Below are 18,639 nucleotides of genomic sequence, written 5' to 3'. Positions count from 1 at the left end.
GGATCTAAACAGACACTGATGAACCCCTTACTTTAATGATGTCCTTCGGAGGTCCTTTGGTTATAGTTGTTTTTTTTTGTGTGTAGTCATCAACCCAGTTTCCATTTTTTTTTTCCATAGGAAAATTCCTATTGATGTTACAGTCTGTCAAAAGAGCATTTTCCATTGATCGCAATAACCCATGGCTGCATGAGTGTTTAATACGCTTCTCGAAAACAGGTAACACTGCGCATATTGGACGCCACAATCGTTTTGATGATGATGATTACAGAATGTAAAAGTTGTTACTTGCACAATACTGGCTGTTTTCTTTGCCTCAAGTTTCAGATCACAGCAATCTACCTGACATTGTGGTTAAAGTACTTTTACATGAAATGAAGAGTATCTTTACCAACAAGAATCTGGAGAGCTTCAACGAAGAGTTTCTCAAACACAATTCTACCTCCATTCAGCATTTGCTTTCAGGTACAAAGTAGAATGGATGCATTTTTTCTCTAAAGGTATTATTGTATGGCCCGTGTAAACTAGCGCTGATTAACGAGACACGTTGATCGGCGCTCGTTTGCTCCTATCACATGGAGCAATGATTGGATGAGTATAGGGACGAGCACTCGTTATTACAATCGCTCGTCCCTATACATTTTCACCATGTCGGCATCAAAAAGTAAGATGTGCTGCCTACAACGATGATTTTTAATTCTGCGTTTGCACGTTCATCGGCTGATCTTTGCCCTGATTACACCGGTCAATGATCGAGAACGAGCGTTCGTATAAACGCCCTTTTCCCAGATCATTGGCCCGTGTAATAGGACCTCAAGGCTATTCAGTTCCCCTGATGCCAAGTATGGAGGGTCCTGTAAAGAATGTCTGCCACAAGTCTCAGGTTGTGTATTGAGTGGAGAACTAAATCCTGTCACATGCCGGAATGCCATGGTAAATACTTTCAGTTCCTCCTAGCACCGCTAAAAGCTACTGAGGGAGAATCTGAGCACCATTGGGATATGCAACCACCTGAGAGCTTTTAAAAACGCCATTTGTTACATGACTAAGGGCTAACACGCAGCAAATCCCTTGTGTATTGTGCTGCCATGTGGATGCACAGTGGGAACGAGGCCACAATTGAACATGCCACAATATTTCTTCTCACAAATTGAGTGAGAATTTGTGAGTAAAACCCTCAGCACACTTCTGTATAAAATCGGAGGCGCACGGCGGTACAGTATGAACATATAGCAGGCTATGGATGCTTTGTTACTGATCCGTACAGCACAGATTCGTGGTAAGGCAGTGCGCATAAGCCCTAACTGTGCGTTCCACAAATGCTATATGTCAACATGTTAAAGTGCAGACAACCTAACCAAAAACCTCGCACCATAGAAATGGCATGTAGTGGGGTCCCCTATAGCAATAGAACCTAACAACGAACCAGATGGGACATATCCCTTAAAAAAAATAAATATTGTACTCAATATAAAAAGCACAAAGAATATCTTTATTAAATATAATGACAAAATAACACAGTAATAGAAAAAGAGAGATAATACAGCATATACGGAGACATATACAGCAGGGTCAGATAGAAAAGACCATGACCAACAGAATCAACCATATACTAATGATCACTCACACGCTCAAATAATATCCAATAATAACACAAGCCCAGGGGTGTGTAATATAAATCCCACATGTAGCAAATAGAAATGAGAAGGTGGCCTGTACAATATCAGAACCTATACAAAAAGGGGAGGGCAGGATAACATGTGGCAGCATGCATATAATGATAATACGTCAGAGCCAGCACATAAAGGGTGCAGCTAAATCGATATGTATACCATAATACGTATAAAGACAGCGCAGTATAACTAAATAGATATATGTATACTGCTAAATAGGAGTCAGCACAAGAAAAGAGTGTAGCTATTGACGTATATCAAGAGATAGTGTAGCTCAAATAGCTATAGAAAAATGCAGCTGCCATAGTTAGACAATATAGCCCAAAAGTCAGTATAGGTTTAGCAAAAGCACATACACATACCCTGAGACATGTAGAAAGAGCGTGGAGGATCAGAAGATCTGGGTGAACAAGCGCCTCGACGCGCGTTTCGCCCGATAGACCGGCTTCGTCAGGAGGCTAATTTAAAATGGTACTCCAGGGTTATAAATAGAGGACATAAAGTTAGGCTCACCTGTGATGAGCGCAAATCGGCGCTCAGAACACACGCCCAGTGACGCCCACATCACGGGACGCGCCGCGCGTCAGATGGAGAGGACGCCGCATGATGAAAGATCACCATAGCGACGTAAGACGCTAAGCGGCACTCCCGGATGTAGGCCACACTGCGCATGCGCAACCGAGCGTCTGTGCGGACACCACAGGGGAGACAACAGAAAACAAGACTAACACAATGGCAGTTTAGGAGTGGGGAGTAACTACGAGAATGCAATACATTCAGCGGAATCTAGCAATAGAGGGTACATGTAGATAGAACAGGATGTAAAAAATACACAAAATACCGGGGATCGCGAAACTAAAAGTAATAAAATTAAAATGGGACGGGGGAAAGAACACCTATGACAAGACTGTGCACAAAAGAAAAAAGTGAGTGGACTGTGATCCAGTAGAAAAGTGAAACAGATGTAAAAAAGGAGGGGGGGGAGGGCATTTAAATAAAATAATAACATAATAAATATAATATATCGTGTGAAAAGTGATATACATGAATGTGAATGGGCAATTCCCAAACACCCTATAAGAATAAATGTACATGGTACAAAAATTAGATAATGAAATGGTGACAAGTGAATACATATATATATATATATATATAAATAAATATACATGAAACAAAATACATCAAAATGTTTAAAGTACATCAATATACTCCATCCCATATATCCCACTATATACAACAGATGGAAAGCCGACAAAGTGGAACCCAAAATATAATAATACAATGGAATCCACAGTATCGGCAAAAAATACACACATATAGATACATTGGTGGATGTACAAAATGCTGCAACATCAAATATACCAAAAATAGATATAAAGTGCTACACAATATATATAAAAAATACATATATAAATGGAAATATATTCTTATATAGTTAGTTGAAAAACGCAGCAATCGCTCCAAAAAAGTTTTTTTTCGAAAAATACACACATTGGCAGAAATGATACAACAAATACACAATACATCAAAATTACAATATGTGTATAACTTCTCCACTTCTGGTTTGCAATAAAGGCCATATGCGATCCTCGTAGACATATAGAGAAGTAGACCCACTCACTGGACAAGATAAACTGCAATATACAAAAGTAAGTATAAAACACAAGAAAAAAACCCTAGAGAAAATAAAATTCACGCATAGTTAAAAAGATTACAAGAAAGGCCTAAAACTAGTGGCTTCTTTTAAGCCAGATGGAGCTACAGTATTAAGTAACGTGATCCACTTCATCTCTTTTCTTAATAACGCCACACGTACATCACCACCTCTACAGCCCAAAGAGATCTTGTCAATTCCACGTACCTCAAAACCCTTTGGATTACAGGAGTGGAACTCGCGAAAATGCCGGGCAACAGGCTGGAGTTTGTCAATGTCCATGACAGTAAGTGCCGATTTAATCTTACTCACGTGTTCCAGCACCCGCACCTTCAATTGCCTGGTAGTCATACCAACATAAATAAGCCCACACGGACAGGTAGCAAAGTACACCACAGCCACGGTATTACACGTGATGTGGTAGACAATTTTATAATCTTTCCTTCCACTTGAGCTATAAAAGTTAGAGGTACGTAGAATATATTTACAGGCAGAACAATGGCCGCAGTTATATGAGCCCCAAGGAGGGCCTCTACTCCCAAACGGGTTGGGGGGAGCACTAGGGATATAGTGACTCGCAGTCAGAAGGTCCTTAAGATTTTTAGACCGCCTCCAGGTAATGGAGGGATAACTGGGTAAGACCCCTGCCAAGTCGCGATCAGTGAGAAGGACCCGCCAGTGCTTTTGCAAAATATCACGAATCTCAGTCCAATGAGGGTTGAAAGTAGTGATAAATCTGACATTCTGATCTATTTTGTGTCTCTTGCGTCTACTCACCAGAAGTCCATCGCGAGTTGAGTTTTTAGCTCTTAGATAGCCTTTCTTAATGACCCTCTGACTGTACCCACGACTCTTGAATCTGGCTGTAAGATCCAAAGCTTGACGCTCAAAGTTGCTGTCACTGGAGCAGATACGCTTTGCCCTCAAAAACTGGCCCACGGGTATGGATGTTGTAACCTTTGGGTAGTGGGCAGACGTAGCATGGAGGAGGGCATTTGTAGAAGTTTTTTTTCTGAAAATATCGGTAGAAATAAAACCGCTATTATCTCTGCAAATCCTGATGTCCAGAAAGTCAACGCAAGTGAAGCTAAACTGCCACGTCAATTTGATGTTGATATCATTCCTATTAAGGGAATTGAGGAAAGATTCCAAGCTAGACGTGGAGCCCTGCCAGATGAATAGTATATCATCTATATACCGTGACCACAGGAGCACTGAATCATGACCCGGAGTCTGCTGCACAGTCTCCCACTCCCACAGCCCCAAGAACAAATTAGCATTAGCATATGTATAGGTTCTGATATTGTACAGGCCACCTTCTCATTTCTATTTGCTACATGTGGGATTTATATTACACACCCCTGGGCTTGTGTTATTATTGGATATTATTTGAGCGTGTGAGTGATCATTAGTATATGGTTGATTCTGTTGGTCATGGTCTTTTCTATCTGACCCTGCTGTATATGTCTCCGTATATGCTGTATTATCTCTCTTTTTCTATTACTGTGTTATTTTGTCATTATATTTAATAAAGATATTCTTTGTGCTTTTTATATTGAGTACAATATTTTTTTTTTTTAAGGGATATGTCCCATCTGGTTCGTTGTTAGGTTCTATAACATGTTAAAGTGCTCCACCTCTGACAATACATTAATAATGCTGACCTTGGACACACTATATACTATTGTGAAAGCAATTGACATTTAGAACTGTATAGCGTCACATGGCTATGAGTAATGTGTGGTCCGATGTCAGCACCTATAGCCGTCTATTAAATAGACTACACTATGGCTCAAATACATTTCCTTTAAATTATTATTTTAATGATATGAGAAAACATTAAATTATGTAAAATCTTTATTTATATAGACCAATGATAGGCTGGAATATCCGGTAAAAAAAATTCTTAGTGAACAAATCCTATAGCGCTTACAGGGGTGTTCGGAGAGCCCCAAAAAAATTGGCTAGAGGCAGGGAATTGGATAAAATAATAGCAGAATATACTCAAATGGTATATCCCCGCAGCTTCAGTGACTCTGCTTCGGTGGTCCCGCTAGTCTTTGTTAGCTTTCCTGCAGTAATGACGTGGCATCTACCCGCATGTGACCACGATAGCCAATCACTGGCCTCAGTCATGAAGCAGCGGTCACGTGTCGGTAGTCAGCACGTTATCAATGTAGAAAAGCTATCAAAGACCAGAGCAGCGGCGGTGGAGGACATACCAGGTGAGTAATCTTTATTTTGTTATTTTATCTTAATACCTGCCTTTACCCAATTAAACATAACCCCATTTAATGTATTGTCACAGGGGTGAGACGCAAACCTCCTCACCACAGTCATGACTAGAACGGGGTGATTATTTTAATTGGAAAAACGACAACATTTGGGAATATTACCAGTCTCTAAATATATAGATTTGTTTACAGGTGCACAAATGATGTATTATTTGGACAAGTCCAGACAAGAGAAGGCGATTGCCATCGCTACAAGACTTGATGAATCTGTACTCGATAGGAATGTGCAGGTAAGTCACTATGTTATAGCAGCCGCGATCAGCATCCGCCCTTCTCTGCATTTTAGTTTTAAATGACATATTTTGCTAAAAAAGATAAAAATGTGGCAATAACTGTAGTAAAAACCAGTATATTAATGTACCATATTCTCCTCTTTATTCCCCCTTTTATATTCTCTGTCCCCCACTTTTCATCTTAGTGCCCCTGTCAATGTCTCGTCGTTTTCTGCCCCCCTGCTACTTGATTCCTCATGTTCATGAGTTCAAACCCCCTGCTACTCCACTCCAATGAAACGTATAAAATATGTATTTACATAGGTATCTCTCTCGCAAATGATAGACATATATTTGGTATCCCCATATCAATTCTAACCCATTGAATAAAAAATGCATGCAATATGATCAGTGAATGATGAAAAAAAAAAAACTCTGGTAAAAGCATTGTTGTTTTTGCGATTTTATACATTAAATACTGGATACATTTTCGCAGAAAATAGTTTCTAAAAAATCAACAGCATGTCCTGCAAAAAAACAAGTCCTTATAAAGATACATTGATGAAAAAAGATGCCCAACTGAATTCAGAGGGGCAAACAATTTTACTGGTATTCAATACTAGCGACAATCAGCCCTAATGGGACCCAAATTATGCGACAACTGTATTTACCTGAGACAATATATTTATATATTTAAATGTCTACGATAAAAAAGTGAAACTTTCGGGATGGTTTTTCCAATTGTTAATGTGACTGTAAGTCGGTTAGAGAAATTTTCCAAAATGTAGGTATTGACGGCCTATCCTTTGGGTATTCCCGTCCACGTTTGATCGGTGAGGGTCCGACCCCCGAGACCCCTGCCTGTCACCACAATGAAATGTATTATTATCTAGGGCATCTCAATCTTTTCCTATTGTAGGACTTTTCTGGACATATGGAATTGCGCCCTACAATAAATATAAAAAAAATCTCATTGATTGTGATCCGTGAGTGCATGTGTAGACGGTTGGGGTTAGTGAAGCATTTATCATCTTGTTCTGTGGTTCTCTCTCTTTCACAGAGTCTGACCAGTGTCTTGGGAGCACTACTTGATGGAAGCTTCGGAAGCTGTAATACTCGCTACGAGGAGTACCGGGCAACCTGCCATAAACTTTTCCCGTTTACTCCTGCCTTTATGTTGTCTGCAAATGAAGAAGACTGTAACGCCATGCAGATAAACCATACAGCTCTTAACCACGATGTGCTGTGCAATGAAATTTAGCGCAATGACAAGACTTCAGGAAAAAATGTTCAGGGTTCACATGCATTTGGATTCATGACACTTAAGAATGTGCTTTGCTTTTTGACCATGGTCTTTTTGGCCTTCCATCCGTTCTCTCTGAGCCTCCCAAAGAAAGGCCATACATGACATAGATCAATATCTCTCATACGTACAACTGTACAGTTTTCAGATTATAGAAGGAGTTTTTGTGCTTCTTCTGCAATACAAATATTAAGACGGGGCAAAATGCTTTCCTAGAATGTTGCAACTCTAGACTAATATTGACCATATTTTGTGTCATATGTAGCAGTTCTAGTGAAGAAAAAAATGCTCTTAGGTTTTTACATTTTGGAGGTGGATTTTAACAGTAGAAATGTAATTTTGATGACTTGTCTTTAAAGTGAAGCGTTATGTGTCTGATCCAGGCAGGCGGTACTGCTATACGGTGCTGCTTGTTGGTATACATGTTTGCCAACCATAGACTTTAACCACAGATCACATTTTGGTCTAAATGGAATAGCAACAAATCATGAAAGCAATATCAAAACGGAGTGGCTGTGTTTTCCTTTAACTCTTGTGTGTTGTGTAAAGAGTTTTGCGGCTGATTTTTTAATCCGTCATCCACATCAGTTGTCATTGAGTCATGGCTGCTGTTTTCAGACTCGCGATGTTTGCTGTGTTTAGAATGGATTGAGAATATAAATGAGTTGCAGACAGATTAGATCATAAAATGTCAAGAATAAATAGTCTACCTGATTAATTTCTCAATAAATCTTTATTATTTTTCTGATACAGTGCTCTAAATTCCCTGCATACACATACAGGAGCTTTAAAATGTTTCATTCTGGCTGCCAGCAGCCGCCACTAGAGGGAGCATAGGAGCTAACTGAATAGTGTTATACATTACACTCAATAATTAAACAGTATGCAGTAAGCTCCCCCTGGTGGTGGCTGCAGGTTCCTAGCATGCAATCTTTTAAATCTGTCTATGCGGGGGATTTGGAACTCTATATATAAAAGAAGCGAAGCATTTAAAGATCTATTAATAAATGAATCCGCATTGAAATACAGAATACAGATGTTTTGTCTGTATTCACCTCCATATTCTGTGCATACTGATTGTAAAGCTTTATTTTGCGTCTGTGTTTTGTTTTAAACATATTTCAGACTTTGTTTTTGCCATTGCCCAGGCACAAATACAGAACAAATTGAGACTGCTTATGTTTTTTCAGGCTCCATTAAAGGGGTTTTCTAGTCCCAAAAAATTGATGGCCTATCTTTAGAATAGGCCATTAATATGTGATTGGTCGGGGTCCGACTCCCGGCACCCCCCACCAATCCGCTGCAGCCCCTTCATTTCTACTTGCTCACTGTGAATCGTTGACACGCATGTAGCGGCGATTCACAATATTACAGCCTTCTCCCGTTCAAATGAACAGACTGTAATACTGTGAACCGCTGCTATGTGTGTGTCGACGATTCACAGCGAGCAAGTGAAAATGAAGGGGAAGAAGTGCCACAGCCCCTTCAAAACAGCTGATCGGCGGGGGTGGTGGGAGTTGGACCCCGACCGATCACATATTGATGGACTATCCTGAGGGTAGACCATCAATCTTTTGGGACTGGGAAAACCCCCTTTAATATCTATAGGAATAAGATGATTCTATTTTAAATTAAATATATTGACGGCCATTAGCTCAGTATTCAGAATCTTCCAAATGTGGAACTAGTATGGACATGAAATAGGCTCGGATAAATAAGGCCTTGAAAATTCTAGCGAAAAATTCTATAAATATTCACACTAATATAAAAGAGTGTCTTAATTTATTGTTCTGGAAATCATTACTGACTCGGGCCTAATGCACAAGACCATAGACTAGATTCAGCCGAACGAGTGCAAACTTGGACGTGAAAAACGGCAGTTTTTCACATCCGAGCGGCACCCGTGCAAGTCCCGTTTTCACGTATCCCCATAGACTTGAGTGCATCGAGGGATCCGTGAAAACGGAAGAAAATAGGGCATGTTCTATTTTTCAACGGACCCTTCACACGGTCCATTGAAACAACGGCCATGTGAACGGCCCCGTTGGAATAAATGCGTCCGTGTGACGGCCGTTGTTTTAATGGCCATAAAACGGACGTATACTATGGTCATCTAAATTCGGCCTAAATCATGGCATAGGATATAAGTGAGACATTTTCTTTCCACTTATGCTGGGTATCAGAAATAAATTAGACACATATTAGCATGTTTCATCTCCAGAGCCAGGTATGAGGCCTTGTACAATACAATGGTATCTTCACGTTTCACTCTTTTCGTGTATTTGTATTAGTTGTGACCAAGGATGGCCATACACTAATAATGTGGGCCAATAACAGACAGTCTGAAACTACGATATACATAGTACTTACCCTTTGACATTACACATGAGAGATCATTTGTCATTATACATATGTGATGTACTTATGTAAAGTCTAAGTCAATGTATCTGGCAAATGGCGCTAATAACATATTATTAGAGACTGGAATTCCTGTATATCATCTTTGTGATTCTCAAAGGGGTTTTCAAGTTTTATTTAAAAGTGAAATAAATGCCTAACCACTGTTGAATATAACGGCATACTTTGATTTAGAATTCCTCATTATTTTCACGATTTTATCAGTGAATGGAAACAGTCTTGTTTACACCCAGAGGCTTGAAACCTGTCCTGATGATGTCTGACAATGGTGCACAGCTCATTAAGGCCTCATTCACATGGCCATATTACTGCTCTGTTTTTGACGGAGCCATAACATGGCACTCCATAAAAGTAAATGGGGCTCTTTACTGTACCGCCAAATGCCTCTGATAACATTTGGAGGCACACAAAGGATTTTTCTGTCCGATTCATATGGAATCGGACAGAAAAAAAATGTGGTATGCTTCATCTTCTGCCATATGTACGGAGGAATATCTCTACACCCAACAGAGCCTTGTACGGCCTCACACAAGTGCTGTGCTGTGTGCATGATGCTTTTGTGTATCCGCTTTCTCTTCTAGCGATCCATGCACTTGTGTCAACTGAACAATTCTCATACTCAAGGTGTAAACAAAGTGTTTCCTTTCATTGACATCAAGCAGAGATCTTAAAGTGTGAGGATCGGAAACACAAAGTTGCAGAACTTTCCAGTTTAAAGATTACTCTTCCCGTTCAAATAAAACTGCAATGCTGCCTGCGGACAGGAGTAAAATGCTGACCAGACATTTAACCGACTGCCGGATATGAAATGGTTACAGTCTTTTGTCCACGATTCTGATTACAGATCAATAATCTGATGAAAATTTGATCCACTGTGATCCATTTTTTCAGCAATCTGATGTTAAGGGTGCATATAGTCGATCATACAGTATAATGGAGCAGGATGTTTGCATTTGTCCTTCCTCCAAAATTATCTAATTAATGTTTGTATCCTTATTGTAACTGCAGCCAAACGGTCGTACACAAGGTGGCAGAGTTTTATCCAATGGCTACGACCTGCTGTATACTCTTTTTTTCATTGGATACTGGTTTGGATTTGATTTTTTTATGTTTTGAGCAGTTCAGCATTGGTCATTGCAAATCTAATGTTTGGTGTTCATTATCCCATCTCTTCTGTTATAAAAATCATTGTCTCAGTAAGGCCCTGTTCACACTGAGTCTTTCAGCGCTGTTTTTGACGTGGAAACCGCGTTGGAATCAGTGCCAAAAAAACCTGCCAAAATCACCCCCCATTGATTTCAATGGGAGGCAGAGGAATTTTTTTCACTGACGGCTTTTAGGCATTCCCGGGGGAAAAAAAGCAGCGTGTCCTTTCATGACGTAGTTTCTGCCTCTATCGTCCTGTTAAAATCAATGGGAGGCAGAAAAAACCTGCAGCGTTAGTTTCTGAACCTTTTTCACAGCATTTTTTGCCCGCAGTCCTTACATTAGCTTCAATGGTTGCGGGCGACAGACGCCGCAAGAGAATTCTGCCTTTAAAAAAACTCCATGTGAACAGGGCCTAAGACGTTGTTACAAATGTTTATGGCTTGATCTTTTGCATTGCTACAGAAAGGTTCTATTTATTTCATGTGATGGTTTTATAAATAAATTCTTTGAGTAGTGGCTCAGTTCTATTGATTCCTTTAGTTTGGTAGAGAAGCTAAAGTCCCTATTACACCAGCCGATAAGCCGGTGCAGCGAGCGCCGATCAACGAGACATCGTTGATCGGCGCTCGTTTGCTCCTGTCACACGGAGCGATGGATGGGGACAAGCAGTCGTTACTCCGATCGCTCATCCCCATACATTATCTTGTCGGCAGCGCTTCTCCCTGTTTACACTGGGAAATGTGCTGCCAACAACGATAATATTTAACTTTTTAAAAATAATATGATCGGTAGATGATCAGCGTCTGCTAATCGCTGCTGTATACACAGGGCAATTATCGGCAACGAGCGTTCTATGAACGCTTGTCTGCCCAATAATCGCCCAGTGTAAAACCCCCTTAGGCTACGTTCACACGGGGTATTTTGCAGGAGGAATATCTGCCTCAAAATTCCGTTTGGAAGTTTGAGGCAGATATTCCTCTCCCTGCACGCCGATTTTTGCTGAGTTTTTCACGCCGTTTTTCGCCCGCGGCCATTGAGCGCCGCGGGCATAAACAGCGCGAAATACGCTTTCTCTGCCTCCCATTGAAGTCAATGGGAGGTCAGAGGCGGAAGCGCCCGAAGATAGGGCATGTCACTACTTTTTCCCGCGAGGCAGTTTTACTGCTCGCGGGAAAAAGACGCCGACGCCTCCCATTGAAATCAATGGGAGGCATTTTCGGGCCGTTTTTGCCGAGTTTTGCGACGCGGTTTCCGCGTAAAAAAACTCGGCAAAATACTCCGTGTGAACATAGCCTTATAGAGACTGTCACCACATTATAAGTGCCCTATCTCCTACATAAGGAGGTCGGCGCTATAATGTAGATGACAGCAGTGCTTTTTATTTAGAAAAATGATCTATTTTCACCACTTTATTAGCGATTTTAGATTTATGCTAATGTGTGTCTTAATGCCCAAGTGGGCGTGTTTTTACTTTAGACCAAGTGGGCGTTGTACAGAGGAGTGTATGACGCTGACCAATCAGCGTCATGACTCCTCTCCATTCATTTAGGCAGCGTATAGGGATCCTTTTAGATCGCTATGTGTTGTCTTAGGGGGGGATTCACACGAAAGTGATTTGCGTCCGTGCAGCCCGCGTGTTTTTCACGCGGGTCGCACGGACTTATGCAAGTCTATGGGGCAGTGCAGACTGTCAGTGATTTTTGCACAGCGGGAGTCCGCCGCGTAATACTCACGACATGTTCTATATTTCTGCATTTTTCACGCATCACGCACCCATTGAAGTCAATGGGTGCGTGAATATCACGCGCACCACATGGAAGCACTTCCGCGGGACGCTCGTGATTCGCGCAACAGCAGTAAAAGAATGAATGTAAACAAAAAAGCACCACGTGCTTTTCTGTTTACAAACATCCAAACAGAGTGTCATAATGATGGCTGCGCGAAAAGCACGCAGCCGCGCATCCATATGAACATGACACATGGAGCTGTCACGCTGATGCCACGCGCGCAAAACGCTCACGTTCGTGTGAATCCGCCCTTATACTAACACATTAACAATACTGAAGTGTTTAGACAGTGAATAGACATTCCACGGAATGTCTATTCAGAATCTCTGCACTTTGTTAATGTGTCTGTGGTAGTTACAGCAGAGCACAGCGTAATCTCGTTGTAACCTGTCATTTACCGCGTAATCTCGCGAGATTACGCTGTGCTCTGCTGTAACTACCACAGACACATTAACGAAGTGCAGGGATTGTGAATAGACATCCCGTGGAATGTCTATTCTCTGTCTAAATACTTCAGTATCGTTAATGTGTAAGTATAAGACAGCACATACCGTAGCAATCTAAAAGGATCCCTATGCGCTGAGTAAATGAATGGAGAGGAGTGCATGATGCTGATTGGTCAGCGTCATACACTGCTCTGTACAACGCCCACTTGGTCTGAAGTAAAAACACGCCCACTTGGGCATTAAGCAACTCATTAGCATAAATCTAAAATCGCTAATAAAGTGGTGAAAATAGATCGTTTTTTAAAATAAAAAGAGCATTACTGTCACCTACATTATAGCGCCCATCTCCTTATGTAGGAGATAGGCCACTTATAATGTGGTGAGAGAGCCTTTTTAAGTCATCAAACAAATAAAGCCTCAAAAAGACAAAATTTCCCTTGATCCAACTAAAGCCTGGTATGATCTGTGTTTTCTCATGTCCTGTTCAATGTTAAAATCTCTTCTCACTCCTCCAAGAATTACATTACTGAGAATATTTTGTAAAGTGTCCATTTCCCTATTTTACTCCACATGTAGACTCTGGAAACTTTGACCTTGCGTGCTTTGGTGAAACAGAAACTGAGATGAACATAATTCATCCCTTCCACGTTTACCTAAATGGTGTTGTTTTTTGGATCGTTTTATTAGAATTTGCTCTAGTTTTGACTGGAAGTCATTGCATAGCAACAGCCCATGTGACCACCGTCTGTTCTCGAATCTCAGTGTAATGTGGTGGTCACCTAGCTAGAAGGAGCATTACATCCCTTTGCCTACAAAATGACATAGGCATAGATAGTGCTGCATCCTTGTCTCCGTGTAAATGATGTCGCCACAGATAGCACTGACTCTAGATAACAGATAATACTTCCTTTGTGGATAGTCATGTTGGAGCCAGATTCATTCATTCATTCATTCATTCATTCACACAGCATTAAGCTACGAACTAAGCAGATTCCTATTAGAGAAGCCAGTGATAAAAACTGTATCAGGGTTAATGGTGCAAGGAGTATGCAGGCGTGGGTTGAGCTTACAGGTGATGAATCCCCCTGGGAATATCGGCAGATCGCCACGCATGTGGTATTGCATGGTGCCTATTCAAATAATTGGGTGACCATGTAAATACATGGCTGTGCTGAGTTCTCCAGTTGCCTCTCTAAACATTCCCAGAAAGCTTTAAAATAGTCTGTGTGTTGTGCAGTAGAGAAGAAGTCCTGATTCTACAGAGCCTGCCCAGCACTAAAGTATTATAAATAGCAGCACCCATTACATATTTGTGAAAGGAACAAAATAACAATGTGAAAAATATTGTGGTGTGGCTGGTGTGGGAACACGCACTTTACTGGAGCTCCGTGACTGTGCAGCTCACCTTGGTTTAAATAATCTAACCTGGCATGACTAGGGGAAAAAAGGCTGCTAGATCCCCGCATAGTTCCACTTGAATGCTCTTTGAAGCGTTTCCTGTGCTTACCATCGCTGGCCTACCAGAAGATGCCTGCCACACACATGGCATCTCCTGCCATCTTGCAAAAGCTGCAGCAGCAGCCTCCTCTGATCGATAGGCCTTATTAAGTCAAGGTATCCCCAAGCTACGGAGGGCCTCACCCGTACCTCCTGTGTCCTCTTGCCCTAATTCCCATCCCTGATGTCCCATATCTCGATTGTCTCCCTCAACGTACATGGTCTAAATATCCCGGAAAAGAGGTCCACCATCCTGCATCTCCTATGAAAGAAGAGAGCGGAAATTGTGTTTATTCAAGAAACACACTTACGCTCCAACTGCATCCCAACCCTCTGCAACCGCAGATGCAGGGAGTGTTACCATAGTACCATCCGCCGATTCCAAGACGGAAAGACGTCTCCATCCTGGTTTCACACACACTCCCCTTGGAGTGCTAGGAGAATCACACAGAGTTGGGAGATACCTCTTTGTGAAAGGTAAGATAACAAATACACCAACCACTTCTGCCTGGTCAAATCACTTGGCTTGAGTGAGCTCTCGCTGATCTAGATGAATTTGTTTAGTGGCCTGTTCACTGAAGGGGATCTCAATTTTCCTCTTAAACCTTCTGTAGACCCCTCTAGATGCTCTTCACGCATTCCCAACTCCGCTGTCCCCGCTGCCTTGGTTAACTCTTACCAATTAAGTCACTCTATACATGTCCGAAGACTTTTCTTCTCATCCATATCCTCCCTGCTTGTGAAATTCACCTTGGCTGTAAAGCCTGCACATATCGCTCGCAGTACACTGTCTCGTACAAAGGGCTTGAGGCATGGAACTACCTGACTTTCTCACATATTACAGAGCATCCCATTTGGTCAGAATTGTTAATTGGTGCCATCATTTCGATCTGAAACCTTGGGTCTAGCCAGAGCAGACTGCACTCTATTCCATTGCCTGCATCCCCCTGGCTCCTTGAGCAAGTCCACTCTCTTTGTCGCTAACACCCCGGTATAGGCCCCCCCCCCATCGAGTGGCTTCTTCATTATTCCCTCAATTTGAAATTTCCCCTTTTACCTTGTTCTGATCCTCCAGTGGCCCCAGGCTCTAACACAATAAAGGTCCCGCAGAAGACAACTCCATTTGGAGCTCTTTGGAGCCAAACACTTGCCACTAGGGTCTATTTTTTTATGGGAAGGTTCACAAATTACCTATTAGACCTTATTGATGATATGTCCTGTGTGTACAATGAGAACAGCAAAGACTATGATGACATGAAAAGTGGACGTGTACATTTTCTATATAGATGGACGGTGGGCAATCAGAATCATCTTCTCTGGTGGGCCCAAGGAACCCCAGTCCGACGATGGTTGCATGTCTTTTGGGAATATCTGAAATTTACCAGTTTCTGGACAGAAGTAAGGGGCGTAACAGCCACATTTACTGACTTTCTCCTTCCCTCTCACTGCTCCTGCTCCATCTGTGCAACATCCCGTTATCCTCCTGCTGTACATCCTCAATTTGTCACTTGATAAATGCAGCCAGTGCCTGCGTCCCAGCTATATGGAAACAAGTGGAGTCCCCCCTGGAAACTATGGTTTAGCTTCACTGAAAAATACTGATGAAAAACTCTTAAAATCCTATCATTATTGGATTGTTTTAGAACTTTTGGAAACCAGGTGCTTCTACACTAAGTCATTTTGAAAAACATCCTAGCCTTCCCTCTCCTACCCCACACCTCGTCCCCTTTTTTTTTTTTGTTTCCTCTTTTCTTCTTCCACCTTGTTTTTCATTACCTATTATTTTCTCTATTTGCTTAGGTTTATTTGTTTAATATATTGTCTAATACAGTATGTCTAGGGTGCACGTAATGCCACCTTAGTGCGTAACATCAATTACATACTAAATCTTAAAGGGGTTTTCCCATCAGGGACACTTATTATATATCCACAGGATATGTCAGATAGATGCGGGTCCCACCTCTGGAGCCCACACCTATCTATAGAACTGGGCCACCTAAACCCTGTTCTACTGCTCTGTGTTGTGGCTGAAGCGTGTGATTTCCGACCATAAAGAAGGAAACAGCGTAGCTCGTTGAGCTACGCTGTTTCCGTAAGTCCCATAGAACTGAATGGTTGTTACGGAAACCGTGTAGCTCACATGATACGCTGCTTCCGTAACTGCCATTCACTACTATAGGAGTTACAGAAGCAGCGTAGCTCCTTCTTTATGGTCGGAAATCACACGCTTCACCCACAACACAGAACAGTAGAACAGGGTTTAGGGGACCCCGTTCTAGAGATAGGTGCGGGTTGCAGAAGTGGGATCCACATCTATCTGACATTTATGACATACCCTGTGGATATGTCATAAATGTCCCTGATAGGACTGAGGTCTAGTTATATATATGTTTTTATTTCACATTAAACACTTTAAATAAAGAATACATGCAGTCCCGAAACCTTTGCTTTTAGGGAGTATAGTCAGGTGCACACACTTCACCGGTCCTTTTTTATTTTATTTTACTGTGGACTACATCAGTAGGGAGTTGTAAAGAGTTTGTGAAGCATGCATGTGGCCCACAGCAGTGAAGTTTATATCTACACCTATAGACTTGCACTGAAAGCCCTGGGATACATACGCACATGCTCAACTATTGCTCCATACAACTACTATCCTATAGAAGGGATACTGGAAGTGCATAGAGGGAATGGCCAGGGAGTGAGACATTTTACACAAAGTATAAAGTGGATCATTTGCACTGTACAACTGATCTAAATATCTGTCATCCTCATAGTATAGTATAGAGTAGAAAAGGAAATAATCTCCACTTTAGAAGATGATCACAATACTACGTGACTTTTTAAAATATTGTATTCTGGTCCATCATAATAATATATATATATGTGTCATGACGTAACAACTGTACTACATGACCATGAACCTATGTCCTTTTCTCTTAATTGGCCCTTTTTCGTCATCTTGTGGTTGAGTTTGGTATTGTTCACATAGCAAATAAAGTGTTAATCAACAGTGACATGGTATAATATCAGTAAAAATCAATGATAAATAGAACAGGAAAAACTTTACTAGAGAACGACGACATGTTGTAGATGTTGTTAATGCTGCCTTTGCGTTGTCCGTAAATAGATCTGTAGTTCTTCAATGAAAATAAACATAAATATAAATATTTTTTTTGTTACTTTGTTTTATCTTCCATATTGCTATTGTTGCTATGGACATACTGCCTGACAACCCCTTTGTAAAGACTGTGGTTGTTAAAAAGTGAAAAGCTGCAAGACGTGAAACTGATTGGTACTGTAATGTCATAGCATAGAAGAGAAAAATAGCTTGACCGCAGTAAAGACATGCCTTCCCCTATGTCACATTCTGGTATTGATCAGATAAAAGTAATTAAAGTAAATCATACTATGTTGCCCTATTTGAGGGCACTGGTCCACTGTCCTTTTAGCCCAAATGGCACAAAAAATATTGTGCCGTTTGGCTAATGGAAGCTATTCAAGAATACAGAACATAATTTACTACTGGATAACACCTTATCATAGGGAAGCCAGTTCTTCTTCTGAAACTCTGTGTTTAGCTGATATCACTGTGGAGAACTGTGTGCGGTCACACGTTACACAAAGCCCATACAAATGAATGTAATAGTTGGTTGCGAAAGCTGCCCGCATACCTCCCAACTTTTGAATTCGGAAAAGAGGGACATTTTTAAGCCACGCCCTCCTAACCACAATCAATATCCCGCATAAACACCTCAAATCACGGTCAGATCCTTCAAATAACAAGATCATATTCTCAATGCAGATCTCTAGACTTACAAAAAAAACTATGGATATCACCAATATTATATTTCAGGTTATATCGTCTTTATATTACTTTCCCTAACTTGGGTATAACATTTGCTCATCACGGCAGCAGCGGCTGCAGGACAAACCAAAAGGATGAGACCAATCAAAGTCAAGAGGGAGACCCTGTGGTTGATGACTTTTCAATTGACAGGTAGCAGAGTTACATAATGGGGAATTTTATTTCCAGTTATGTAACTCTGCTACTGGTCAATGGAAAAATCATCCTTCAGAGCCCCCTTGTAGATCGCTCCAAATACAGCCCCCCTGTCGATGGCTCCACACACAGACCCCCTGTAGATAGCACCACACACAGACCCCTGTAAATGGCGCCACACACAGACCCCCTGTAGATAGCGC

At 41.3% G+C, this 18,639-nt stretch overlaps 1 protein-coding gene across 1 annotated transcript in view; it reads left to right on the top strand.

Moving 5' to 3' along the window:
* The window catches only part of NAA16 (N-alpha-acetyltransferase 16, NatA auxiliary subunit), a 65,647-nt gene extending 54,423 nt beyond the window's left edge, over nucleotides 1–11,224 (top strand). The window contains exons 17-20 of the mRNA XM_075852290.1: nucleotides 121–219; nucleotides 322–465; nucleotides 5,754–5,851; nucleotides 6,894–11,224. Of these exons, the coding sequence (XP_075708405.1) occupies nucleotides 121–219; nucleotides 322–465; nucleotides 5,754–5,851; nucleotides 6,894–7,094 (542 nt within the window). The 3' untranslated portion in view covers nucleotides 7,095–11,224. The remainder of the gene's footprint in view (nucleotides 1–120; nucleotides 220–321; nucleotides 466–5,753; nucleotides 5,852–6,893) is intronic.
* The last annotated feature ends 7,415 nt before the right edge of the window (nucleotides 11,225–18,639 follow it).

Source organism: Rhinoderma darwinii, chromosome 2, assembly GCF_050947455.1.
Source record: "Rhinoderma darwinii isolate aRhiDar2 chromosome 2, aRhiDar2.hap1, whole genome shotgun sequence".
Classification (NCBI taxonomy): domain Eukaryota; kingdom Metazoa; phylum Chordata; class Amphibia; order Anura; family Rhinodermatidae; genus Rhinoderma; species Rhinoderma darwinii.
The sequence above is the reverse complement of the archived record's forward strand: the minus strand, read 5'-3'. Positions and strand labels throughout refer to the sequence as shown.